General features: G+C 55.3%; 1 protein-coding gene and 1 long non-coding RNA gene across 3 annotated transcripts in view; one reads left to right on the top strand and one right to left on the bottom strand.

Moving 5' to 3' along the window:
- Positions 1–3993: 3993 nt before the first annotated feature.
- LOC122908272 lies at positions 3994–5848 on the bottom strand. The gene is made up of 3 exons (XR_006384948.1): positions 5784–5848; positions 5221–5390; positions 3994–4632 (listed from the first exon to the last, which is right to left on the bottom strand). It is a non-coding gene; the product is annotated as an uncharacterized LOC122908272 (long non-coding RNA).
- Positions 5849–6488: 640 nt separating this feature from the next.
- SLC37A1 (solute carrier family 37 member 1) overlaps positions 6489–27742 on the top strand; it is a 57574-nt gene continuing 36320 nt past the window's right edge. The window contains exons 1-5 of one of the 2 annotated variants that reach the window (XM_044250879.1): positions 6489–6989; positions 10125–10343; positions 19235–19316; positions 25919–26051; positions 26701–26779. In XM_044250879.1, the coding sequence (XP_044106814.1) occupies positions 10288–10343; positions 19235–19316; positions 25919–26051; positions 26701–26779 (350 nt within the window). In that variant the 5' untranslated portion in view covers positions 6489–6989; positions 10125–10287. Of the gene's footprint in view, positions 7006–10124; positions 10344–19234; positions 19317–25918; positions 26052–26700; positions 26780–27742 lie in introns of both variants that reach the window. The other variant, XM_044250878.1, reaches the window with a different exon arrangement.

The raw sequence follows: 27742 nt of genomic DNA, 5'->3' as shown, positions 1-27742 counted from the left end.
CCTGGGTGGCTGCTGTCCTGTTGAGTGTCTGACTCCTGGTATCAGATCGGGATTTCAGGGTCGTGAGATCAAGCCCCACATCAGGCTCTGCGCTCAACACAGAGTCTGCTTAGGACTCCCTCTCCCTCTGCCTCTGTCCCTGCTCCCTCCTCTTTCTCTCTTTCAAATAAATTTTAAAAATCTTTAAAAAAAGAAGAAGAAGAGGCTCTCACCAGCCAAGATGGGCAAATGAGATGAACGCATATCACAAAAAGGGCAGAACAACATGGAAGGAAACTGATAACTTTTGAGGCATGCTAGAAAACCAAGTCATTGTTTTGACAAGTAGCAGAGAATGGAAGGAGTCCCGGTTTTATCCTGCCTTTCCTACCTGAACCACACTCAGAGTTAGCTAAGTAGCTGGTGAGTGAGGACAAGTCTGTCTCCGTGGAATGTGCTACAAAGAAAGAGAACTCACTAATTCCGTGACTCTCATTCCAAGGAAGAGTGGACTTCGGCAGGGAACACCGACTGTCACCCATGTCGCGCTCCTCACTGCCCAACCTGATGGCGCCTCAAGATCTCACTGCCAAGTTCAGGAAGGGCAGTGGGCAAGAGAACACGTTTGATCACATCGCGAAGACGGAGCCAGCCCCACACACAGTGTGGGAAACTGCAGGACAAATGGCCCGGCCCCTGCAACCACGGGAACAAAGTGTCAGGGGCAGAGAGAGAGAGGCACAGGGCAAATATCCAGATGGGGAGACCCAGGGGATGCATCCGGGCAATACGTGCGTGGTCTGCTTGAGTCCCCCTTAAACGAGATAAAGGGCGAGAACATGTGTAGCACCAGCAGGGAGCTGAGAGCACTGGCTGGGTATTGGACGCTGTTCTGGGCTTACTTTTGTTTCGGGGGGGAGCCTTGATGAATAGGCTGAGATGGTATCTTTTATTAGAGATACAGACTGAAAAGTTACAGATCCAATGCTACAGTGTCTGGGGCTTGCTGCAAAATACTACCAGGGCAGGAAGGGGGGCAAACAAGGAGGAGACTCGTCTGGCCGTGTATTGGTAGTTGATGAAATTGAGTGATGGGCACCTGGGGCTTCCTTCCAGCGTTCTCTCAACTTCTACATACGATCAAAAACGTCCAGGCTTTTAAAACCTATGCTTCCTGCTCCCCAAGTCCTTCTCAAGCTTTGGACTCTTTTCTCCTCCCGGTCGCAGCCAACCTTCCTGAAATGATTGTCTGCTTTCTCCTGCCTCCTCTTCCACACTCCCCACTCAGTCCTGCCCCATAACAGTCGCCCACCCCCATGGAAGCTGCAGTCCCCCTTCTTCTTAGCGAAGCCTGTAAACTTGACTTCTGTGCAGCATCTGACTCTGTGGCCCCCTCCATCCCCTTCTGGAAACTGCCTGCCTTGGGCCCTGCACATCACCCTCTTCTGGCCTTTCCCACTACTCCATCTGCCTGGCCCCTGAGTGTTGGTACCTCTGGATTCAGTCTCGGCCTCCTGCCTGGGCAAGGTTCTACTGCCCTGCTGTCCGTTTCTGCCCATACCCAGCCTCCCTCACCAGCTTAGGATCCTTCCAGTGACTCTGAAGCCACACCTCCAGCCCTGGTCAGCATCTTCACTGAGAGGTCCCCTGGGAACTAGATGCTCAACAAGTACAAATAAATTCCTTTCCCACCCGCCCCACCAAGGGCAATACGCTCTGTGTGCCTCCCTCCATGAGGACAGCACCGTTCATTTAGCTGCCCAAGCCTGACGCCTGGGGGCCAGCCCCGGCTCGCTTCTCTCCTTGTCCCCTAGACCTTTCTCCCACCCGTGTTCCCCACCTGCCACAATCTCTAGCCGTCCCTGCTCCTCGACCAGCCTGCTGCCTTGCTTCTCAGGCTTCCGTGCATGCTGGGTTCGCGCTGCATGACCGTGTCCCTTCTCTGCCCATGCTCTTGGCCAACCCCTTGTATGCTCCCGAGACATTACCTCCTGTGACCGGCTAGCCAGATCAGGTGACCCTCTTTTGCATCCTATGTTTGCCGTGTAACCATGTTGTGATTGCTGGTTATCTGTGTGACTTATTCCCTAACCAGATGCTCTTTCTGGGGGAAGGGGGATAGAGATCACATTTGTCTTTGCCTCCTGGAGCTGTGCTTTGGCTTCCTTGCCTCTACCTCCCTCTTGGGGTTTCCTTGTCTCTATCTCCCTCTTGGCTTGGGGCAATGGGAGAGTGGGACCTGAGAGGTAGAACTGTTCACTCCCTGCTCCCTCCCTCTCGGGCACCACCTGAAAGCAGCTACATCCCCTCCCAAGCCCCCTCCTGTCCAGCAGCTCTGGCCTCAGCCCCAGCTCCCTGAGTCCGAGCAGTGGCTCACTTCCCTGGCCACAGCGCATTGGCAGCTTCGAGATGTTGCTAGCCCCGAGGTGCATTCCCACACCGACCTCCCCTCACTCCCTCCCGTGCCCTGCTTGACCTTCTCTAGTGGCCCTGTGCCAGCTTGGTGCCCTCCCCAACCTACCCTCGCCAGACTCTAGTCCCTCCCAGTTCTGCAGAACGTGACCTTATTTGGAAATAGGCTGGTTGCAGATATAGTTAAGGCAAGGTCCTATTGGAGTGGGGTGTGCCCCAGATCCAGTATGACCGGTGTCCTTGGAAGAGAGGAGGCACAGAGACACAGACACACAGAGACGTGAACACAGACACATGGAAGACGCCGTGTGATGGCAGATTGGAGCAAAGCATCTGCGAGCTAAGAAACACCAAGGCTGGCCAGCAATACTGGAAGCAATATGGGAAGCTAAGAGAAAGGCCTGGAACATTCTTCTGGGGAGGCTTCAGGGCTAGCACAGCCCAGCCAGCACTCTTATCTCAAGACTTCTGGCCCCCGTAACTGGGAGACCACGGATTGCCCTGTGGTTTGAAGCTACCCTGTTTGAGGTCCTTTGAGCCCCTTCCTCACTCGCGCAGGAGTTTCCTTTCGAGGGGCCCAGCCGATTCTTGCTGCACGCTCTTGGTCTGTGAACTTTGCAAAGTCAAGGCCCCTTGTTATTCCGACGCCTCAGTGCCTGGCACGGGGCTGACCCCGAAGGGCAGTAAACACCTGCTGGGTAAGAAGCAACGTGCCTCATTTGGTCTGTTCCTCTTTTCCCAAAATAGCATCAGAACAAAGTCAAAGCAGGCATGGACGTTTCTGGTTAAAGCAGAGCCCCCCAGCCAGGCCAGGTGTGTTCAGCTGACAGCCCCACATCTGGCCCCCCTGGGGTAATCCATCTGGAGCCGGCCTGGCCTGTGTCCGTGGGTGGCAGCCTCAGGGCACACCACCTCTGGTGCTGCACACCTTGTCAGGACTTTGAACCACTGGATTGGAAAAGTTGAGCTTGATTCATTCTGTTCTCACAGGAAATTTCCATATTACATGAATCAATGAAAGAAAAGGAAGAACCATTAGATTCTTTATCTTCTCAACTGTTACAAAATTTGTGATTGAAAAAAACAGGGTCAAAGTCACCTAAGGCGCCTGGGTGGTTCAGTCGGTTTGGCTGCCTGACTTTTGATTTCCCATCAGGACATGATCTCAGGGTCATGAGATCGAGCCCCTCGTCTGGGTCCATGCTCCGCGGGGCGATCTGCTTGAGACTGCCTCTCTCCTCCCTCTGCCCCTCCCACGCTCTCTCAAATAAATTAATAAAACCTTTTGTAAAAATTTCTAAGAGGTTACCTAGTGGCACAAAGTGTCTCAGTGGTGACATGCCAGCTGTCCCCTCCATCCTGAGCTTGTGCGCAGTCATGTTAACGATAAAGCCTGGAATGTTCCTCGAAGCAATCACAGGTTCTCATTTCAAAGTGCAAACTGTTTTATTTGAAAGTTTTGTACAAATTTATTACCTCCCTTACTATATTTTCTGGATGTTATGATCATATAAAAGATTAGTATTTTATAAAAGATGAATACTTTTAACCTTTTTAAAATTAAAAGACTAACACTTTTGGCAAATAATCTGTAGACCGTCTTGGCCCCCTCTGGTTTTCCACAGTGTGCCACACAACTAGCATTTTCTCTGAGACAGCTTGCACACAGACTACTGCCTTCTGAGTCAGGGCATGGCCTGAGTATCTCCCCAGCTAGATTCAGAAATCACTAGGACCAAGTCACCGTGGTCCGTCAGGACAGACGGGTTTCTGCGGCCCCCAGGAAATGAGAGGACAGAGCTACTGGAGCCGGAGAGGCTGAGGTGGGGCAGGCAGGGCAGACCCGGCAGTGTGTGAGAAAGCGCGCCTCCTGAAGGTGACAGTGCTGTCCCCAAGCCGGGGCAGGAAGGGGAAGGAGCGTGGTCAGGCCTTGTCTGGCTACAAAGGGACCAGGTCTCGTTCCCACGGGACCCAGGGGCACCGTGAGGGGTTTCATCAGGAATGACAGGATCCCAGCTACTTTTGGAGGCCAATTCGGGGCAGCGGGGAGAGTGGGTGTCTGAGGAAGAGCCCGCCCGGGGCTGGGAGAGCTAGGGCACACTTTCCGTGAGAGACCAGGATGCCCGTGGGAGCAGCAGAGGAGGGGCGGTGTGGGGAGAGATGCGAGCCAGGCTGGGCTGGTTTGGGGATCACCAAGAACAGAGAGTCCGTAAGGGCAGAAGGAACTGGCCCTCAGAGATCCTGCCAAAGGGAGAAAGGAGGAGAGAGGCCTGGGGCCATCTCACTTGCAGGAGGAGGGGGGCCCAGCAGGTGTCCTGTGGCTGAAACCTTGGGGCCCCCTGAGGCTGACAGGTTTCCCTTCTGCACAGAGAACACTTCTCAAAAGCCAAAGGGGACATTTGCATGGCTCAGTCGGTTAAGTGTCCTACTCAGCTCAGGGCATAAGTCAGGGTCCTGGGTTAGAGCCCCACCTAGCATCTGGCGGGGGTGGGGGGGGAGGGGGGTCTGACTTGGAATTCTCTCTCCCCGTGCCCCATCCCCTCACCTCCCCACCCCCAGCACACTCTCAAAAAAACAAAACAAAACAACAAAAAAAAAACCATCCACCAAAAAAAAAAAAAAAACCACCACCAACAAAACCAGAGAAGTGGCACCTTCCACACAACTCAGTGAACGGGAAAGGACAGCAGAGTGTTCTAGAACTGAACAGGGCCCCAGGGGAAACGGTGAGGCCTGACAGGGGAGGAGGAAACCTTCTCAGGGCTGGCCTGAGGGAGATATTGGGCCGGGCGGCCAACCGATGTGCCCAGACCCACCGTCCCTACAGACCTCCAGGCAAGTAACAGTGAGGCCTCGGATTACTTTTAGCCAGGGGCGGCCTCCTTCCTGGAATTTTTCTGCAAAACGTGTTTTCTTCTTCCCTTTGCTCTTCCTGGGTCGTGCTGTTCTGGGAGCTGGCTGCCTGGGCCCAGTTAGGAAGCTGTGTCCACTGTGGGTGCCTGTGGGAATATAAGCGGCCCCTTCGGGGGTCTGCCCAAGGACAACTGTGGGCCGCAGTGAGAGTGGGATTCAGAGAACAATGGTCCTGGGCGGTGATGGGAACTGTGTGAGAGGGCACAGCGAGGTGCCCCGGTGGCAGGTGCCAGGAGCCAGATTGGGCTTCTCCAGGCCACCCCTCCGAGCTGCGCGTCATGCACACACAGGTGTGATTCGGGAAGGCTCAACAGAGCCTGTCCGTGGGCCCCTTTTCGCTCAGGAGCACGCTGGTTTGGGGATTTCTGACCCTTGAGAAGGAGCCGCGTGAATAAAGGCCAGCAGTCCCACGCACCCCCACTCTAGCGCTGGGCCTTCCAGGGGGACCCGTGGCTTTGCAGCTTATTGGGAAGACCTACCTTGAGGGCCAAGTGCCCAGGGGGGCTCCCTGCCGGCCAGTGCAGAACAAGCCAGTGAATGCCCGCGAACCCGCCGGCAGGTGCGAGGACACGGGTCCGCCGCCAAAATGCGGAGCCGGGGCGGAGGACGCGCGCCTGCGGGCCCCGGCAGCCGGCGGGCGGGCAGCGCCACTCGCGTGGGGGCGCCCCTGGGGCTGCTTGGGACCCCGGCGCACCCCGGGGGCGGGGAAGGGGATGGGGGGAAGGCGGGGAAGGCAGGGAAGGATCGGAGGAGGGGGGATGAGCCGGAGGGGGAGGGCCGAGCCGCCCGCCGCGGCCCGGGCCCCGGCGCTCCGCCGGCGGCAGGAAAGTGAAAGGGGCGGCGGGGCCGGCGGGGCCTCCGCGCGCCGCCCCAGGAAGTCGCGAGCAGGAAGCGCCCGCTGCGGCCGGCTCGGGCCGCGGCGCAGGTGAGGCGCGGGGACAGGGACAGAGCGGGGAGAGCGACGCGGGAACGCTCCGCACCGCCTGCACCCGCCGGGCCGCCGGCCTACCGGTCTCCGGGTTTGCGGCCGCGCAGCACCTGCCGCGGCGGCGGCGGCCCCTGCGTTCCGGCCGTCTCCCGCCCCACCGGCCTTTGTGCTCGGCCTTGGCCTGGGCCGAGCGTCTCGACTCCTGCCTTGCCTCGGAAGACACCGGAGCGGCCCCGGGAATCCTGGGCAAGGGGAATCGGGCGAGCCGAGCTGTCCCGCGGGCGCCCCTCCGCACCCTGCCCCGGTCGCGGTGACAGCGGGGGCTCCGGGGACCCCGCGGGAGGAGCCCCGCGCATTGGCCGCCGCGCGCCGGGGACGTGGGCGTGTCGCCGAGTCCGCCTCTCCCGGGGACCCGCCGCCGGGGAGGAGCCGGCGCTGAAAGGCGTCCGGGAGGCTCGGGGAGCTGGCGCTCTGGGCCTCTGGGCTGTTCGCCTGCTGAGCAGCTGGTTCCCGGAGCTCGTGAGCCTCCCGGCCCACACCAGTGACAGCGTCCTGTGGATCGATTGGAAAGCGCCTGAAAGTCCCCCACCTGTCGACCTCCAACCTTCGGGCTCTTTTTGCCTCTTTCCCCCCCGCCTTCCGGTGCAACCCCGCCCTAGCAGCCACGCAGCCGCTCCTGGCGACCTGGTGACCCCGAGGGACCGTCCTGATTTGCATTTGAACGGAGGACACTGGAAAGCCCTTTTTCCAGCCCCAGGTTTGCATTTCTAAAGGTGAAATTCCAAAGCCTGCCTGGCCTTCGGTCTCCTGGGGCTGGGAGGTGGCCAGCTGCTGGGTGGCTGCCACCTTCCTGGGACCAGAGATTGGGGGAAGTTGTTAAGAGTTGGTAACTGTTAAAGGTCTCTTCCCGGCACCTTCCTTGGTCTCCCTGTAGGTCAAGACTCCAGACCTTCAGTGTCTTCCCTTGTAGGCGTGGACCCCTATGGGCAGGGTTTGTTTTGTGCATCACCTTTGACATTCAGCGGGTTGGGGGTGGGGCAGAGGAGGTGATGCCCAGAGAGAAGTTCTTTTTGTGTTTAAACCCCAGGAAAGAGATAGTGGGCACTGTCAGTAATGTTTCATAGGGAATAGAGCCTTTCAAGTAGAAGCCATAGAAAGTATTTTCTCTAGAAAGGAAGTGGTTTTCATTCTCACCGTCTCCTGCCATTCTCTTCTCTCTTTGCAAAAAAAAGAAGTAACTTTCTGGGGGGAAGTGTACCTTCCACCCGACTTTGTCTTAAAAATGTGATCCACTTTGAAAACTCTGAGTAGCTCATTTAACATCCGTAGAGGGCTGCTCCGTTCCAGGAAGACCCTTTCAGAGTCACTCTTGTTGAAGGAGCTCACAGAGCCGTCCTGGGCAGCCAGGTCACCCACGGACGGCCCGAGGGCACAGCCCGGGAATGCTTCTCTGCCTCGGGTCATTCCTCATCTAGTTGCGGGGTTTGGGCACTTTCAGAAGGTGGGTATGAAACCTTGCCTCTTAGTAGGTTTGACTGATCTGCTCTGGGAAGTGGGAGGGAGCTGAATTCCCCGTCTCATTGTAGAATGACTCTGGAGGGTGTGACTTCGCTCGGGAATAGTGACTTTTGGAGACCCTACGAAGAGTGGCCAGCAGAGAGAGTACATCATCTTTTATGCAGTGGGGCTTTGTGCTCAACGCTCGGTGTCAAGTGCCTCGCCTCGTTCCCTTGTGCTCTCCGGAGGACAGGGGACAGGCCAGAGGAAGAGAAGAGGGCGGGTGCGGCTGAGAAAATCCGGACCTGAGTTTGCGCAGTGTCCCGCCCATGGGGCAAGCCGCCGGTCCTCCTGGGAAGGGAGTGCCCTGCCTCCCGGTGGACCTCACAGGGTCCACGGCTCTCCATGCAATCCGTGCTTCTCAGGGGCCACTGCCTGGCTCTGGAGGAAGGAGCCTCATTCATTTGAGCTCTTAACATCCCACATGTAAAATCCCTACCTTTACTTCTAGGAGAGTGATAGCACTTGCCTTCACCCATTTCACAGGGGAAGACCGTTCAATTATTTTTAAAAAGAAGTTGAGATTTTCTTCCCCTGCTGGTTTCCAGGGCCTTCTGGATTTCTTTTTTTTAATTACAGCTTTATTTAATCGAGGTTTATTGATTGACTGATTCAGAGGGGAATACCATCTAGAATATTCCTAGACAAGCCACACCTAGTGAAGCAGTGTTTGGATGGAGGAAGGAAGTGGACTCTGGCCATCCCTTTTCAGGCACTGTAAAATTTAAATCCTTTACTCTACGGTCACAAAATTGTTTCTCAGAGTATATAGAGGCCCGGACAGGAGCCCACTCATTTTGAATGGAGTTTTAGTGAAATACTCTTTAAATCTAGATTTTGAGCCAAAACATCTTTGAAGCATTTGCAGAGACTGGTTTAACATGTCTCCAGAGCGCTCGCTCTGTGCCAAGTTTGAACCTAAGTCCCGGGAATGGGGCAGCCACGCACTACCCCGGCTCTCCTGGATTTTCCGGAACACCGGCTGCTTTTTCCTGAGCTGCTTCTGCCCGCCAGGCCCGGTGCTAAGGGCTTTCCATGGGTGATCTCTTTTTCTCTTCATAAGAACCCTAAAATGTAGGTGCCACCATCCCTATTTTGTTAGCCAGGGACAGCAAGAAAACAGACAGTTGAAGTAATGTGCCTGGGATTAGCCAGCCCAGGGTCAGCTGTAAGGGGGTTGGGGAGGGCCAGGGCCAGGGGTCCTGGGATGAAAACGCAGCAAGGAATTTGACTTTTTTTACTAAAAAGTGTGGAGGGCAATCCCTAAAGAAGTCACCATGTGTGGAGGGGGGAAGGGACAGAATGTCGGTGAGGGGTGGGGGGGTGCCCAGGCTCTTAGGAATGTAGCTGGAACCTTGTAGTGGAGCTACTTGCTTTGCTTGTCTGTAACCCCAAAGAAGTTGTTGGGAGACATTAAATAAATTTCAGCAGCTTTAAACTGAGATGAACGTTTACTCAAAAGTAACTTAAAAAAAAAAAAATTACATAACTGTGAATTTTCAGTATTAAGACAGCCCAGGCTGTGCTCCTATATGCGGTGGGTCCCATGTTATCTAAGGACTTGGTCCAAAATATTCCTTGTGGCCAAGCATCGAGGATAGACTGAGAAGTCCTGTGTGCTGAGGTTGGCTTTGGGACAAGAGACCAGGCCTACCTGCTGTGCCGGGCGTCCTTGGCTCTCCGGGTTCCCTGGCGGTTGCTTTCCGTCTTCCTCTGCCATCAGCCCTGGCTTCGGAACGGGGTCCTTCCCCGGACATGAGGCATCAAGAGGCCGGTGGACAGTCGGGTACCTTCCCACAGCACGAGGTGCATTTCAGTTCGTCGCGAGGCCACAGTGAAATGATGGGCTTGACGACCTGCCGTCTTGCCCGGGCCTCTGTGTCTCTGTTAGCGTGGCTTGGACGTGGCCTGGTCCACAGGGGGTGGAGCCGAGCCTGTCCCATTGCCTGGCGCGCTCTGGTAACTGAGCACACGGTATGACCACTGGGCACACACTGGTCCCCACGAATGTTCGTATTCGTTCCGTAGAGCGTGGTGGTTAAGAGCGAGTGGGAGGCTCTGTGGATGTCTCCCAGAGGGAGAGGGAGGGACTCGGAGTCCTTCTGTTCACCATCAGACCACGTGGAGTTTGTGTCTGTGGTCTCTGAACAAGCTGTCCCTGAGGGCAGGCAGATTGCCTCCCCCAGTAGCTCTCATGGGGGATTTCGGTGTGGGGCTGGAAGCCCAGCTTTGATGTGGGCTGGCCGACACCCACTCTGGACCTTACGTCTGCCAGGGACTCCCGTAGTGGCCCTGCCGGGACACCTGACTTTTCCACTGCTCATTCTTCTTGTAGGGAGCTGAGCCTGAAGGAAGAGGGCAAGCAAGACCCAGCAGGACACCTCGGCGTACCTTCCAGTCCGCGGGAGCTGCGCGGGCCAGAGAGATACTGGAGCCCGTGTTGAGAACCCACGCACGAAGCCTCTTGTGACCAGAGCCCCGTGGTCGGCGCGGCGTAAATGGCTCCACTGCCCCCAGGCGTTCGCTTCATCATCTCATTCTCCCGGGATCAGTGGTGAGTGCTGGCGCTCAGTCCCGTGGCCTGGTGCTGTGTGGCGGTGCGCACGGCCGGTGTCGTTAGAAAAAACGCGGATGGCTGCCTGGCGTCCCTGGGTTACTGTTGAATGGCTTATCAGCACTGGAAACTCTGACCAGGAGCTTGGCTAAGCTGTCCTCTGCGTTTGGTTCTGGCCATGACAGATAGCGTTAGGACTCCCTCGTGGTTTTCAGTAGTTTCTATAATAATGACGTGTCCGTGGAAGAACGACCCTTGGCTATGGGCAGGATTATAAAGTGGCTTCGGGGGAGATAAGTGTATGAACCCTGAGCCCGGTGAGTGGCTTAGCTGGGGCAGAGCTTACTGAGAGAAAATGAAGGCTAAACAAGTTAGATGCAGACCAGAATACTGCTTCCTGTTTCGAGAACAAGCTCACATCGCATGCTCTGACAGCCCTTCTCACGGCTGGGCAGGAATCTCACACCCCTTAGAGGAAGAAGAGGGCAAGGGCAGAGACTAGAGCCAGCCTCTCCGTCCCGTAGCCCACCCGCCCAAAAGTTTCTCTTTCCTGTTGCTCTCTACTGGGAAGGAATAAGTTTTCCTCTATCCTCTTGGGCTCCTTCCTTGGGGGCGTGCAAATTAAACTACAAAAGACAGATGTGATCACATATGCAGGGGAGGTTACAGAAAAATGTGACTCAGACGGCTTCTGTGCCATCTTAATAAGGGAAGAGGAGGAGGACAAGGGCACATGTGGAAAAACAAACGACTTTTCGGAAAGGTTCAGTGGGCCTTATGGGAACAGATGGGAGATAAGGTAGTGCTGTGGGCCTCTCTTTAGGTGAGCTGCTGGTGCTTCTCCTTTCCAGCAAGAAGAGTGTCTGCCCTGCTGCTCCCAGGGAGGGGAGTGCCGCACTTAAGTTCTTCTAGGGGGTTGTGCTTGTAGGCAGGTTAGAAATTAAAGGCACTCAAATGCCCTCCACTCAAAACAGTTTCTGTGCCCTAGTGCCATATCCTGTACCCCTTCATCTCTGCCACGACAGCCCACTTGTGGCCCTCACACCCTTTTCTGCTTCTCAGGCCCCTGCTGGTTGGTGGCACCCACAGGGCCTCTGCGTCCCTCCCAGAGTGGTTCCCTTGTCATTTCATTTCAAGTCTACCCGTAACCTGGCCGCCTGCTGTAGACACTTCCCTTTCCTCTAGTGGGCGCTTCCCTTCAGTTTCCTTGTCTGTTTTGTAACTTTGTTTTGATACAGTTTCCAAAATCACAGAAGAAAATTGTAAGAATATCACAAAGAACCCCATGTCCTGTATGTCACAGATTCATTCTTTTCTTTTCTTTTCTTTTCTCTTCCTTTCCTTTTTTCTCTTCCTTTTCTTTTTTCAGGTTGAGGCCCTAGGGCTTCTCACACTTTAGTTTACTTGTGCATCCTCCCCCTGGGAACTTGTTAAAATGCGAATGCTTCCTCAGGAGGTCTGGGGTGGGGCCCAAGCCTCTGCATTTCCCAGGGGACAGGGGGCCCTGACTCCACAGATGGCACTCTGGGTGACAAGGATGTAGCATGTCTCTTCCATCTCTGCCTCTGACTTGCTCGTTGACCTTTACTTTCTAGATCCCAGCTCCCTTCCCCGCAAAGGGAGAAAGCTAGCTTGAACATTCCTTCAGAGGCCTGGTTATGTCTTCTCCCAGTGGGCACTGCCCTTGCTGACACCACCTTGATTTCCTTTGGGGACCTGACTCCTTTGTGCGCAGTTGTGGGACTAAAGCGGGCTGGCTGGGTCTTGGGACCCAGAGGAGGGCTCCGGAGAACCAGCCAAGAAGGCCCTTGGCCTCAGGCGGGATAGAAATCAGACACAAACCAAGAGGAAGTAAGAACGGAGTCTGTTAAAGGTACAGAGAGAGTGGATACAGACAGGGCATCCGGGAGACTCAGAAGGGAAGAAAGAGTGCGTGTCATGTTCGCTTGGGGCCTGGGGTTTTTACTGACGGTGGTCTGGTGCCCGTGCCTCCTCAGTAACCCAGGAACAAAGCCAGTGTTGAGCTGGTCCTCCGGAAGTCACTTGTGCCCTGGAGCCGGGGGTTTTGGTGAGTCCAAGGTTTTGGAAAAGTTCAAGATGGCTCCCCCCGGTCACTCCTTAGATATCATCTGCTGTGCTGGAAAACTCTGAAGAAGTCATTAACTCATCGGTGTTCATGTGAAAGACAGACATTATCTGTTCTGTCACAGATGTGTAAGGGGCCGGGGGCAAAGATCTAGCAAAAACCGAAGCTGGAAATGCAGTGAGAAAAGCCGTTTTTTATGGGGTTTCTTTCTCAGTAGGTGGGTCAGTCTTGGGACTTTGGGGTCCATTATGGCGGCCAACTGAGGCCCCCGAGGCTCTGTGCCCTTGACCTTTCTCCTTGGCCCACGTCCCCCAGGAGGCAGTCTGGGGCCCAGGGTGGGATACTGGTCTCTGTCCTGGGTGCTGAGTGTTGAGTAGAGTAAACCTGGGGTAGAGGGACTGTTGAATGTGGCCAGTCCAGCTGGGGCCAGGGCTCAGCTCCCAGACACACCTGCACACTCTGCCCCGTTTGCTTCTCCCTCCACCCTCTGTGTATGTGTGTGTGACACACACACGCACACACGTATTTTTCTGAATCATTTGAGTCAGTTGTAGTCATCATGCCCTTTTATTTCTCAGTATGCTGGTGTGTGTTTCCTAGCAATAAGACATTCTCCTATTACTGCGCGTGAAGGTCAGAATCAGGAAATTTAACGTGAGGTAATGCCGTGATCTAATCCACGGTCCATATCAGAAGTTACAGCAGCCAACATCCCAGGATGTCTTGTCCTGTGTCCCCTGGTCCAGGACCCCATCCACAATCACATGTTGTGTTCCATTGTCCTGTGGGACTCAGTCTCCTTCAGTCCGAAGCTGTTTCTTGGCCTTCCCTTGTCCTTCATGACCTTGACATTTTTGAAGAGTACCGGCCTTTTCTGTCGTAGACTGTCCCCGTTTGGGTGTCTAGTTAGTATTTCCTCAGGACTGGATTCAGTAACGCTCTTTTGTTAGGAACAGCACAGAGGGGAGAGGACGTCTCGCTGCTGGTGAGGGGCTACAGATGCGGGCGCAGGAGGGGCTGGTCGGGAAGTAACGTATCAGGAAGACCGGGAGAGAAATAGGTGCATGTGGTTCTGCACGTGTGTTTGATGCATGTGTGGTGTGTGTGTGCGCACGCATGTGTGGTATGTGTACATGTGATGTGTGTTGGTTTGGTGTGTGTGGTATGTGTGTTGTGTTTGTGCATGTCTGATGTGTGTGGTGTGTGTGTGTATGGTGTGCATGTGTGTTGTGTTTGATGTATGTGATACGTATGGTGTATATGTGGTGTGTTGTGTTTGTGTGTGCGTGTGTTTGCTGTGTTTGCTCTGTGTGTGTGTGGTGTGTGCTGTGTGAGTGTGGGCTGTGTGATGCGCGTGAGTCACGTACCACCCCAGCCGGCTCAGAGGCCCTGGGTGCAGCGGCGTTCAGGGTGGGGAGCACCGGGTGCGGGGTGTCGGGCTCCGCGGGCCTCGGGCTCTGTGTGCAGCCTCCCGTGGAGGGACCCAGGCACCCCGGAGTCCGGACCGATGTGAGGACTGGGCCGCAGGCGCGGCAGGAGGAGCCAGGACTACTTCGTACCAGAAAATGACGAGCCGAGTCTGGAGGGACTTGATATTTAAAGTAAACGATGCTAGCGGTGGGTTAGTCCGACGGACAGGACAGGAACCCGGTGCTAGCGGTGGGTTAGTCGACGCAGGACAGGAACCCGGTGCTAGCGGTGGGTTAGTCCGACGGACAGAACAGGAACCCCGGAGCGGCGGGGCTGTAAGTGCGGGCACGAGGGTGAGAAAGGAAGCCCTGCCCCCAGGGGATGCCTGCAGCTCCCCACCCCCCAGGCCCGCGCCCTTTCTGAGATCATCGGGATCAGACACTGCGAGGGGAGACCAGAGGGACAGGATGCCCGTGTCAGCTCCACGTGTGTCCCCACAGACTCCGTGTTAGTTACACAGAGGGGAGAGGTGCCGCCTCCTGGACGGCGGACTGGGCGCAGGGCCGCTGGGGCAGAGGGCCGCTTGAGCAGGTGGTCCGTGCCAGCGTCTCTGACATCCCGTCTGTGTCTAGGATGCTCTGGGAAGGTGTCCCATAGTAGCTCTGTGTGGTTTCCTTGTTCCCAAGTTAAGGACGCCTTTGGACTAATTCCCATGCCAGATCCTGCCGCCCAGTAACTGTCCTCTAAAGCGTTTGTCTCCCCCGTTGGCGTACGACTCCGATGAGTACGGCTCCAGCGAGGAAACAGACGCTGTGCCCTTCATCTCGGGCTGAAGCAGGCTGCCGTCCGGGAGCACACGCGAGGCTGGAGACCATGGCTGCGAGGCTCTGAGGTGCACACCGGGCCTGGGCTGTCACTGCCGAGATGCACTCTTGCTTTGCTAGAAACTTTGCATCAACCCCAGCACCGTTCTTGTGCTGACTGATGCAGATAAGGCCACCGCTAGACAGAACGGCAGAGTGCGGGGCAGGTGGAAGAGTCAAAGGGTTCTGTAGCTCCCTTGTAATTGTACGTGTTTCCTGTTCCCAAGCCTAAATGTGACATTGAACAAAACCACCAGTATCAGATTGCATTCGTGTCCCGAGGCTGCTGTAACAGCCCCACACACGACAGAGGCTGCAAGTCCAGACCCAGGTGTCCGTGGGGCTGCGCGGCTCCCAAGGCTCCAGGGAAGGATCCCTCCTGCCTCCTCCAGCTTCTGGGGGTGCCTGATGGTCCTTGGCCTTCCTTATCTTGGCTCTGCCTCTGTGATCACGCTGCCGTCTTCCTGTCTGTCCCTGTATCTTCCATAAGGCTTTTATAAGGATGTTCATCATTGGATTTAAGATCTCATGTGGTCTCAGGTCATACGTGGGTTCAGTATGGCCTCAGCTTCACTAATTACATCCCCAGGACTCGATTTCCATATAAGGTCATGTTGTGAGGTTTTCGGTTGGACTTGAATTTGGGGGGGCACAGGATTCAACCCAGTGCAAAGTGGGCAGTCACAGTCATCCACAGTCCTGCTTCGTAAAGCGTAAAGGAAGACAGAAAATGAGGATAGAATTAATTACAGGCTAGGAAAAGCAATCAGGAAGGTTTTGTAGGACTTTCGTCCTATAACCCCAGGTAATCCCGTGGAAGTAAAATGTCTTCCAGACCTTCTGGAAGGGAACTGTCAGCCCGGGATGCTGACTCTTCCCCTCCACAAATCCTATGTCACCACAAAGAGGAAAGGAAGGGAGGAAGGGCAGATTTAGAAGTTGGGGCACCAGAGTCGACCCCGACACTGGCTAAACAGAAGGTAGGGTTTTCTGGATCAGAATCTCCAAAAAGGAGGCAGCAGCCCAGAGCTGGTGGGTTTAGGCCCAGTTTGGCCACTAAGTCTGGATAAGGTAGACAGACTTTCCTCTAGGGCTGCAGGCATATCGGGATCCCTGGGGCTCTTCAGATGTGATCTGGACACACACAAGAGCTCTTTATTTCTAGGCTTATTTATCCTACTTAATAAATATATTTAATAAGGATCAGTTACTTGTACATAGAATATTCTGTTTATGTCTGGGAAGAGACTGGAGAGCGTGAACCCAGGGCCCATTGAAATCAAGTCACTCTATCAAAATCCTTAGCCGGGTGACGATGACATTCACATTCTCCTGGTTCGTAACACACCTGAGACCCTGGGGTCATGCAGCATCCTCGAGGCCTCGATTCTTCTCTGGGACCCTGATCTGGGAGGTGCTGGGGCTGACTTGGTCCCAGAATTTCGTCCGTTCTCCCTGAGCAGACTGCAGAAGGGGGCCCTGAGCCCAGGTGGGACCAGCTCGGGGTCCCTGCAGGGCTGGAGCCCTGCCTTGTGCCCTTCCGCCGCCCGTACCTCTGCCGTAGGTGACTGTCCACTCGGGTGGGCTCTCTGTCCGAAAGTCACTGGCCTTTTCAGGCCGGAGACAGGCAGGTTCTTCGGGGGTGGAGGCCAGCCTTGCTTTCTGGCAGGGCCCCTGCTCTGCTCTCTTGCCAAGTTCTCTTCCCACTGACCTGTTTCCTTCCCCGACAAGTGCTTTTCCAGAGAGGGATTCCAGCTTGGACGTTGGAATGAACTTTTCTCTTCTTGCCCAGGGTCTTCTTTTCTCTAGTCTCTGAAGCACCTCAGTCTTGCTCTGGGGCTGCTTTTGCATAAACCAAGAAGAGCACCCGGCCTCGGGCCAGGCTTTCTGCCGTCATCTGCCTTGTTCATAGCGCGTCTGTGGTCACCGAGTTTCTCATGGAGGCCACTGAGATATTTATATTCCTGCCTTGCATGTGTCCTTCTTAAAAAGTTGCACAGAAGCTCAAAGTAAAAAATAGATGTGCTCTTAAATGCCCAGGGTACAGGCTTACAGGAAATTTGCGCTTCGTGCTCTTACTAACCAGTTAATGGTTTCTTCGTGTCTGCTCTGTGAACTGTGTGTTCACCTTCCGCGTCCCAAATCTCTTTGATTGTAGTTATGTTTTTATGAGTATTTAAACAGTTTTAATTTGCACAAAGCAAAAGTGGTGAAATTTTTAAATGTTGTATTATGGTGATGTTGCAAATAGGATTACTATTTACAATACAATAGTATGGTAGTTTCATTTTTAACTTTTTGAGGACCCTCCATACTGTTTTCCAGAGCGGCTGCACCAGCTTACATTCCCACCAGCAGTGCAGGAGGCTCCCCTTTCTCCACATCCTTGCCAACACCTGTTGTTTCCTGACTTGTTCATTTGAGCCATTCTGACTGGTGTGAGGTGGGATCTCACTATGGTTTTGATTTGTGTTTCCCTGATGATGAGTGATGCTGAGCATCTTTTCATGTGTCTGTTGGCCATCTGGATGTTTTCTTTGGCGAAATGTCTGTTCATGTCCTCTCCCCATTTATAAATTGGATTGTTAGTTGTTCGGTGTTGAGTTAATGAAGTTCTTCATAGATTTTGGATACTCACCCTTTATCAGGTATGTCATTTGCAAATATCTTCTCCCATTCCGTAGGTTGTCTTTTAGTTTTATTATTTCCTTGGCTGTGCAGAGGCTTTTTACCTTGATGAAGTCCCAGCAGTTTCTTTTTGCTTTTATTCCCCTTGACTCAAGAGGCATATCTAGAAGGATATTTCTAGGGCTGATGTCAGAGGAAGTACTGTATGTGCTCTCTTCAAGGGTTTTTACCTCTTCAGACCAATATCTCTCATGAATATACATGCAAAAGTCTTCAACAAAATGTGAGCAAACCAAATCCAACAATATGTAAGAAAAACCGTGTGTCACAATCTAGTGGCATTTATTCCTGGGATGCGGGGGTGGCTCAGTATTCACAACAATCAACGTGATATTTCACATCAATAAGAGAAAGTATAAAAATCATCTGATCATTTCAGTAGATGCAGAAGAAGCATTTGACAAGTCCAACATCCGTTGGTAAACCTTCATCAAAGCAGGTCTAGAGGAACACACCGTAACATAATAAAGACCTTACATGAAAAACCTACAGAGGACATCACACTCAGTGGGGATGAACAGAACTTTCCCCTAAGGTCAGGAAAATAGCGGGGATGTCCACTCTCCCCACTGTTCCTCTACATAGACTGGAAGTCCTGGCATCAGCAGTCACACAATAAAAAGAAGTAAGAGGCATCCAGATTGGTAAAGAACTCAAACTCTCACTGTTTGCAGAGGACATGATACTATGTATAGAAAACCTGAAAAGAGTTCACCAAAAAACTGCTAGAACTGGTAAGTGAATTCAGTAAAGTCACAGGATACAAAATTAATAGACAGAAATGTGTTGCATTTCTATACACTAATAAGTAGCAGTAAGTGAAATTAAGGAAACAATCCCATGTACAATTGCACCAAAAACAATAAAATATCTGGGAATAAACTTAACCAAAGATGTGAAAGGTCTGTACTCGGAAAACTATAAAACCCTGATGAAAGAAGTTGAAGATGACACAGACATGGAAAGGCACCCCGTGCTCATGGATTGGAAGAACAAATATCCGTACAGCGTCCGTACGACCCAAAGCAATCTACGGATTCAGTGCCGTCCCTATTAAAGTACCAACAGCATTTTTCACAGAACTAGAACAAACAATCCTGAAACACGTGTGAATCCACAGAACCCCCAAACAGTCCAAGCAATCTTGAAATGAAAAAACTGGAGGAATCGCGATCCAGATCGCAAGATACACTACGGAGCGGTCGCGATCAGAGCAGTCCAGTACCTGCACAGAACCAGACACAGGTCAGTGGAATGGGACAGAGAATCCAGAAATGGACCCTCAACTCTGTGGTCAACTCATCTTCAGCAAAGGAAGCAAGAATAGGCAACAGGAAAAAGACCCATCTCTTCAATAAATGGTGCTGGGAACACTGGACAGCCACATGCAGAAGAATGGGACTGGGCCACTCTCTTATACCGACACAAAAATAAACTCTAAATGGATGAAAGACCTCAATGTGAGACCTGACCCCATAAAAATCCCAGAGGAGGGGCGCCTGGGTGGCTCAGTGGGTTAAAGCCTCTGCTTTCGGCTCAGGTCATGATCCCGGGGTCCTGGGATTGAGCCCGGCGTTAGGCTCTCTGCTACGCAGGGAGCCTGCTTCCCCCCCACCACCCCGCCTGCCTGTCTGCCTACTTGTGATCTCTGTCAAATAAATAAATAAAATCTTAAAAAAAAAAAAATTCCCGCAGGAGAGCGCAGGCAGGACTTTCTCATCATTCTCAGACATCGGCCCTGGCAGCATTTTCTAGGTTGGTCTCCAGAGACAAGGGAGATACAATGTAATCTTAATGCATCTTGTATTAACTTCTGTCATCCCTGCCTCTGTTCTGTGTTGCAGGTACAGAGCCTTCATTTTTATTTTGACATTTTTGCTGTATGCAAGTTTCCACTTATCCCGAAAGCCTATCAGCATAGTTAAGGTAAGAAAGCATAAAAAGCACCGTTTCGTATCCTGCCTGTAGTTTCTGCCGGGAGCTGGTAGCTACTCTAGGAGCCAGTTCGGGAATGGGGGAGGGGCAGAAGAAGGGGGTGGGGGGCGGGGCCATGGAGAAAACGGGTGGTTTTAGAATCAAGTTATCCTGCTTTGTTAGTTTCTCTTTTCTGAATCAAAAATCTTGGACATGCTTTTAGGGTTTATCGTTTTAGAGGTGATATGCTTTCAGTTGTAGTAACTGACAGTTGCAGAATTCTAAAGCTTAATCAGATATTTACTCTGTGACCTTCCCTCCAAATACATCCTGTCTTAAACTGTTCCCCAAAGTGCCTCTACGATCGCTGTCCTCTGATTCTAAGTCTGGCCGTGGTGGTGGCTCTCTTGTTATTCTGAGAACCCCGAGCTTCTGTTTGAGTGACGGGAGAGCAGAAAGTTGCTCAGCAGGCATTTAACTACACTTTGAGAAAAGAAGATTGAAGTAGACAAGCCTACGTTAAATAGCCAGTTACAACTGGGAAGAAACAGGTCATTTTCTTACCCTCTTAGAAATGACATCATTTTGCCTGTAAACTCTCAACAGGCTGTAGGCTGTTGACTCTTGATTGTAGAAGGAACAAGGAAATTGTCCAGTGCCAAAGACTGCCCCCTCCCTTGCCTAGTCGTGGGCAGGGACACGGATCCAGCGCTGTAATTCTGACCTTAGCAGCCACGCCTCCTTCATTCCCACCACGTGGCTGAGCGCCGGCCTCTCGATCTTCAGGCCGGTGGGAGCGGCAATGCCAAGCGAGGCTGTTGCTCCTGTGGACAGTTTTGTGTCCCCCCTTCTCCAGTAATGCCCAGGGGACATTAAAACAGCATCCATCTATGCAAAGGGTTCTGCAGTACCTCGTTGACCTCTAGTAAGCAGGAACCTTCTGTGCCCTTCGCATCACTTGCCGAATTCTCATACCAAGTTTTAATGGCTGTGGAAATGTTTGCAGACTTTTAAAAATGTGGTTTTCAAAGGAGAGACAAGAGAGAGCGGGCTTTAATGCATCCAGCCGGGCACTCTAAAATCATTCCAAGGACTAGCCACCACATTTATTTATTTACGTTTGAAGATTTTATTTCTTCATTAGACAGAGCACACAAGCAGGGGCAGAGACAGAGGCAGAGGGGGAAGCAGGCTCCCCTCTGAGCTGGGAGCCCAATGTGGGGCTCGATCCCAGGACCTGGAGATCATGACCTGAGCCGAAGGCCGATGTTCAATCATCTGAGCCTCCCAGGCGCCCCAGCCGCTCCATTTAAATATCACCACTCACTCTCTGTCTTCCGTGTTCGGGAAACACACGCACAGCTCAAGGAAAGGCAAGTGGTAGAAGTGGGGGAGATTGTTGGAGAGGTCCCGGCGAGCGCCGTGGGGCTGAAGGAGCGGGAGTGCTTGGGGAGCCTGCTGGGGTTTCAGGATCGAGCTCAGATGTGGGGCTGGACGCCTGGAGCAGCCGATGGAGCGTGGGCCCTCACCACGAAGCGCCAGCCCAGGGGCAGAGGCTCTGCTGGGACGCAGGCGGTGTGGGGAAGACGGGCTGCCTGTTGGAGGATCGTCGTCGCAGGACAGGACACGGGGACTCCATGTGATATTGCAAGGGGCCTCGCGTAGCCAGGAAGGAATGTAGCGTTGCCGTAGGGCGCACTCCCAGCGTCCCTGTTGGGAGTTTGGGGCGCACTGACGACGGGCATCTCAATGAGGCAGGGTCCTGCCGGCCCTTCTGGAAGCATCTGTTGGTCACAGGGCTTGTCGTGGCCCGCGGTGTGACAGGGTGGCCTGTTCGCCGTTTGACACGGAGTCCTCACAGTGGCCTGGGGCCTCGGGGGCCCAGTCCCCTCATGCAGGGCGGTGCCAGGTCTGGTGAGTTGGGCAGGGTCTCTGCTTTCAAGCCCTGAGCTGCGGGATCTGAAGGGCATTGAAGATCTCAAACACGCCCACGGGCCCGCAGCCCGATTTTCTCCCACGCACAGATTTCCCGACTTAGCGCCTTAGTTGTGCCTGGACACGGATGGGCCTCACGCGCAGTCTCCTAAGATCGATCCGGACGTCCCCCTACAAACGTCAGCCTCAACTTTGTAACGCCTCACAAAGCTTTGACGTGCTTTAGCGCGTCTTACAAAACTACAGCTACGGATGATTCCGGTGACCCAAGGAATAGCTTGAACTCTCCGTAGTCTGTATTCGCTAGCACACGATAAGCAAAACAAAGTGAAAATGTATTTGCTTACCTGGAATTGATCACCGGTGGTTGTGAATTATAAAATGGTTCATATCCCTCAATGACACTCGAAGAGTGACATGACATGCGACATGGTGGTGTAGCAAAAAGAAAACAAAGGTGGCGGTGAGGGACACGGGCCGGGAGGCGGTGGGTGCAGGCGCGGCCCTCCTGCCTTCCACCTGCCGTCCCAGCCCAGCCTCCCGTGTCCCCCGCGGGAACGGCGATCCCGGCAGGTCTGAGTGTCGGCGCCCGGTCCTCTCTGGGCGCACAGAGCCCGGAAGGCGGAAGCTGTGAAATGCTCAGTGTCAGAAGGAAGACGGCTGGCGGCAGCCCCCGGCCTGGGGCGGGAAGGTCGCTCTCCGCAAAGGCCAGCGTCGCGGGAGGACGGCGGCTGCAGCACAATGTCTCCACAGGCCTTTTCACCGAACAAAGTCAGCCCAAGAGTTTATGTGGCAAAATGTCCAAGGAAAGTGTGGAAAAGATAGCATTTTTAAGCCACTACAATCGAATTTTTATGGTATGGCATGAGAACGGACGGAGAGGTCAGTGGAAGGGAATAGAAAATAAGGCGTGGTAGACAGGAGGGAAAATTGGAGCCGTGAGCGCAGCTGGCTGTTCGTCCAGAAGAACGGAGTTGAATCCCTACGTTACAAAAATGGATGGATGGATGGAAGATTTAAGTGTAATAAATAAGTAAAAATCCACGAACAAAATTATGTCCGTCGGAGGGGTGTGAAGTTGGCAAAGCGGAAGGGGGACGCCAGAGGGGGAGGAGAGTAAGTTCCCAGACAAGGAGCCTGAATCCCGCCAGGCTGGATGAGCCGTGTGCGAGCTTGCCGGTGCCCGTGAAGGCCGGCGAAAGGACCACTGGGTCACCTCACACCCACCGTCCGGACACCCCACACCCACGCAGCGCGCTAGCCCCGGTCCCGGGCCGCAGGGGCGGGGGTGGGGCAGGAAGGCAGGCGGGCGTCCCTGGTGGACGTGCAGGGTCGCAGCTCTTCGGGGAGTGTGCCACTCTCCAGGCCGTGAGCTTGAGCCCCATGTTGGGCGTAGAGATTCCTTAAAAGATAATAATAATAATAATAACAATAATAAGCTTTAAAAAATAGATCAGTATATCAGCAAGTAAATAGATAAGCAAACCACAAACAAAAAAAGAATTACAGCCTCCCCACTTGACACAGAAAGATTTCCGAGAAGGATTTTGAGTAAGAAGAGTTAAGGTGTCCTTAAAGTCTGTATTAAAGGCTTCTGGTTTTGAAAGATCAGCCCTGAGCCGAAAGCTCTCCTCTCTCTCTGTGTGCACCTGCCGGTGGGGGTGTGTTGCGCCACGGTCCCCTGGCCCCTGTGTTCCCTCGGGGCACCTGACCACACGTGGGTCGTGCTGTGGGTGAGTCCCGGCCGTCTGGTCCTCCTGCCACCAGCCCTGTGCCCAGTCGCCTCTCAGCCGCAGAGATCTGCTGCTCATGGTTCTGGGGGCTAGAGACCCCCAGTGCCTGCGGGCTGGGGTTCTGGTCTAGTAGTCACTCTGCGACGTCGCTCAAGTTCCAGGCCTACACAGCAGCCTTCTTCCAGGTAGCTCCGCTAAGGACGTGGCCTGCGGCTGCATGGACGTGTGTGCCTCGGAAGGGCCGTGCTGTCCACTAGTCCCGTGTGGTTCCCTTTCACTGCCCAGTGGTGGGGCAGGGGGCAGGGCCAGGGCTGGGCGGGGTCTGCAGGGGGGCCCAGTGCCCACACCTGCTTCCCCACCCCCACCTCCCCGGCCCCTCGCCTACACCCACGCTGCTTGCTCTCTGGGGCTGCTCGCTGTGGCTGTCCATCCTGCGGCCGCCGTTCTCCCGCCCCACCTTCCGGGCTCCGCGGCCTGTGCTCTGTATTTTGTTGTTGCTGTTCCCCTGTGGGTCACACGGTGACAAGACGGCCTCAAGGATCGTGTACCTGGCACACTCCATGCCATGTAGGCTCCCGATTGCTCAGCTTTGAGTGACCACCTGCTGTCAGGGCGGGCGGGGGAGGGGCCGGCTGCAAGTGGGGACCCCTGCCCGGGGCTGCCGGTCCCCACGCTCTCCGAGAGGCCAGAGGCCAGGGGAGGAGCGGTCCCCACAGGGATGGTGGAGGCAGGAAGGCAGCACCTTGGCCCCGGTGTCCCAGTTCAGAGCCCGCTTACCGCAGGACAAACCAAACCAGAATCGCTTTTTTGCTGGTTTCCGAAAGGAGAAGGGATCCTTCCCGATCTTTGCCGTTTCTCACAACGGCTGCTTCCTGGGACTCTGACCTGATGGGAGAACATGTCAAAACCATGTTCGGAGCAGGGGTCCACAGCCGCCGACTCCCCTGCTCCCACGTCAGGCCCTGCACGTGGGGATCCCCCCTCTCAGCAGGCAGGTCCCCCAACAGCCTGCCTGCAGCTTTCTTCAAGGGCAGTGAACGGGGAGGACAGTGAGGCACAGGGTCTGACCCCGGGAAAGGCTGACTTCTGCAGGCGAGGAAGAGGAGCTAAATATAGAGTCAGGGGAACAGGGAAATGTGAGACTGCCAGGGGCATGTGGGAGGGAGGGGCTCGGCCTCCCCAGCCTCCCTCCCACTTCCCTGCGACATCCAGCTGGGCAAGCCCCGAGAACGGGCAGGGGCAGAGGGGCCCTAAGTAATGCAAGAAGGGCGAGAGGAAAGCTACTTAGCAAAGACTGAACCGAGTCTGTAAAGCAAGCCTTGCTGATTTTTAGGGCAGTGTTTGGATTTTGGCAGAACACCCAGCGAGGGTGCCAAAGCCACAGGACCACAGAGTGGCCAGGTCCCGTGGGCCGTGCCAGCTCTCAGTGGCGTGTGTCCATGCAAAACCAGGAGGCGTCCAGGCCAGGCTGACCACAGCCCTGGCAAGGGCAGCTGCCTGGAGGTGATCAGCCTCTTAGGCAACTCCCTCCCGAAGAAATGGTGTGGGTAAGGGAAGGTGGTGGGCAGGACTCCGGTTGCCCCCCACACTCCTCTCCCCGAGCCTGGTGCACTGGAATGGGGCTCCTTGCCCACCTCATGTGTCCTGACCTGGAGGAGTTCTCCTGGGACCAGCTTTCCTGGTGCCCCCCAAGCCCCCTGCCTCCCAGGTGGCAGCTCAATAAGGAACGCCCTTTTAGGGCCCCTGCTCCTGCTAAGGGCCCCTCCCTGACCTCGAGGATGCCTCCTTTCTGCCCTCCCATCTGGAGGAGTGCTTCCTCTGAGCCACTTGGAGTAAAGAAACCCAGAAAACGCTCAGCAGGTGGCAGGGAGCCCTGTGGGAGGGAGACGCGGACAACCCGCAGCCCAGCAGGTGCAGGGAGGTTCCCCCAGAACAAGATGGGCCCCAGCCATCATGTGGCACTTTTCCAGAAGTGGGGTTCCTCTCCTCAGCAGTCCCTCATGTCCCCTATGCACGTCTCCTGTGACCACCCCTCCATCCCTTCCTGGCACCCCCATGCCCCACGGCAACGGCCACCTTTCCTCACGGGGCACCCCATCCCAAGCACGGTGCTGACGTGGTGTTTGGCATCTCCAGTCCCGGGAAGCGTTCTGTGGGTGATGGGGGCAGCGCTGTCGGCGGGCGGGCACACAGGCAGGGTGGGAGCAGCCTGCTCGGGCCCCACACCCGCCCCAAGAGCCCCTGAGCCTCCCGCTCCCCTGCACCCTGCCCCTGGCCTGCCTGCTGACTCGGGGGATGGCTCGGTGGGCTGGTGGCCTTGTGCCCCTGCTGTTCGGTTCTCTGGGTGAGGTATCTGATTTGCACACAGCGATGTCCACGGACCTTCAGCATGTAGCCTGGTGAACGTTTACATGCTCGCCTGGGCAGTCATCCCTTGGGCTCAGGTCTGGCCCCCTTCCAGCTCCAGGTCCAGCCTCCATGTGCCCTGTCCTCTGTCATTAAGTGACATCCTGCCGTGGGCACCGTGTCAGGCTTCCTTGGTTGTGAGATCTGTCCTCATTGTCGCGTGGACACGTGGCTTGTCTCGCGCTCTGCTGGGCAGGGTTGGGTCACCATCGAGCACGAGGAGTCCCTGCTTCCACCATGGGCAGGTGGTGCGGGGACGGCAGCAGGCAGCTTCTGCCACATGGCTGCATGGGACGCTCGTCTTGGGGGGCCCCACGTAGGCCTGTGTGGGCTGTGTGTGCGCTCAGGGCTGGCCGCGGCCGAGGGCCCCACGAGCCTCAGTCCCCGCGGGCACTCTGGGTCCTGCAGACAGATCGCGCCCATGGGCCTCACTCCCTGGGCACACAGTGTTGCCATGTGCAGGCTTCCTGCTGCCAGCCCGCGGAGCCTGCCCTGAGCACACCTTCTCCCTCTGGCCTCTGACCCCCGCGGGTGACCTAGGGCGAGCTGCACAGATACTGCGCCACCCTGCATGAGGGGCAAGTCCAGTTCAACAGCTGGAACCAGAAAGCCAGTGGCGCGCCCCACCGCCAGCCGGCAGACAACGAGACGGACTGTAGCTGGGCACCGTTCGGTGAGTTCTCCACCCGTCCCCCGTGTGCGCGCTGGGGTCGGGGGTTCCGGAAGTGCCCTGTCCTCCGGCTCCACCATGGCTGGGCCGCTAGGCGCTGCTGGACGCCGGGCCTGCCCCATCTGAGCCGCAGGAACCACCTTCTTGAGTGTGACTGCCTCTCCGGGGACAGTGGTCTCCTGGCAGTTGGCCCCCACTGCATGCAGAGCCACTGCCATCTGACAGTTTCGCGGCCTGGGGGACCTGCTGCGGATCCCTTGTGTTTTGTCCATGTCGAAGCTGAGAGATCAACAGCGGGGAACAACAGGGGGCGCGTGGGGCAGGGGCTGGCCTGGGGCGGCCAAGGAGCAGCCACAAACCACACGGGAGGCAGAGTGAACGCCCCACATGCTCTCCGGGACGAGTGGGGATCTCCTGTCACCCACGTTTGTTTAGTGACTGTTTGAAAACATGGTGACTTTCTTTCCCTCTGTCAAGAAGCCACCCGGGTGCTCCTCCAGTTTCTGTGCTGGGGACAGCCCCGTTGTCCCGAGTGCACTGTCCTACTGTACAGGGCCCGTGTGTGTTGGGCTGTCCTGCCCCGGAGCGCGAGCCAGTGTTGGGTGCAGAGCGAGCGGCGCTTACCGTTGCCTGTTGATTTTCACCCCCGTAGACCAGGACAACTACCAGCAGCTGCTCGGGGCCCTGGATTACTCGTTTCTGTGCGCCTATGCCGTCGGCATGTACCTGAGGTAGGTCTGCTGGGGTTCTCCGTCCCCTGATGGTTCTCGTCCCTCTGGGGCAAAACGCGTCCGCAGGTCGCCTCCCTTCCCGTGTCTTCTCAGAGACGAGGGCAAAGTGAAAGCCGGCCTGCGCGGGGTGTCCTGCTGGTTGGGGCGCCGCTGCAAAGCTGCCTACATAGATGGCCCGGTAGTATGCTGATCAGGGCGGACCGTCCAGGGACGGCGCTCGGGGCCCTGGGGTTTCACATGCACAGTGAATCCTGCCACGATGTGGTCACCAGGGGCGGGGTGCTGGTGGCCCCCGGGGATATGCTGCGGAGCGCGTCCTCGCCTCTGGTCTCCGGGGCTGCCGAGGGCCCACATGACCCCGGTTGCCAGCCTCAGAGCAGTTTCTTCCCCGCTGCCCAGCGCGGCCCCACAGGGTGCCTCACCGCCCTCCTTGTGCTTGGGGCACGGACCCCGGAGGCTTGCTGCTGGGAATGAATCCGACTCCAGCACTGGCTCGCACGGCTTTGGGCCAGTCATTGCCCCTCTGTGGGCCTCAGTCTCCCCTTTGTGAACCGAAGAGAACGGTAGTTAACTGATAGGATCGTGGCGAAGACGGAACGAACGCTCCGAACAGAGCCTGGCCCGCGGAGCGCTCCGGCATCTTTCTGCGTGATCATTACCCCCTTCTGAATGGACCCGGGAAGGTGGGAATGGTATGTCGGTACCAGGACAGGTGATTACCTGATTAAACACCGGCGTTGTATCAGCTCAGCCAGGTTTAAAAAAAAAACTGGGGCTCCTGGGGGGCTCAGTGGAGCGTCTGCCTTTGGCTCAGGTCACGATCCCAGGGTCCTGGGATGGGCTCCCTGCTCAGTAGGGAGTGTGTGTCTCCCTCTGCCTGCTGCTCCCCCTACTTGTGCTCTCTCTCTCTGTCAAATAAATAAATAAAATCTTAAAAGAAAAAAATTGTAGGGACTAAGGCCC

The sequence above is a fragment of the Neovison vison genome, chromosome 6 (genome assembly GCF_020171115.1).
Source record: "Neovison vison isolate M4711 chromosome 6, ASM_NN_V1, whole genome shotgun sequence".
Classification (NCBI taxonomy): domain Eukaryota; kingdom Metazoa; phylum Chordata; class Mammalia; order Carnivora; family Mustelidae; genus Neogale; species Neogale vison.
Note: the sequence above shows the minus strand (reverse complement) of the source record. Positions and strands in the feature narration are given on the sequence as shown.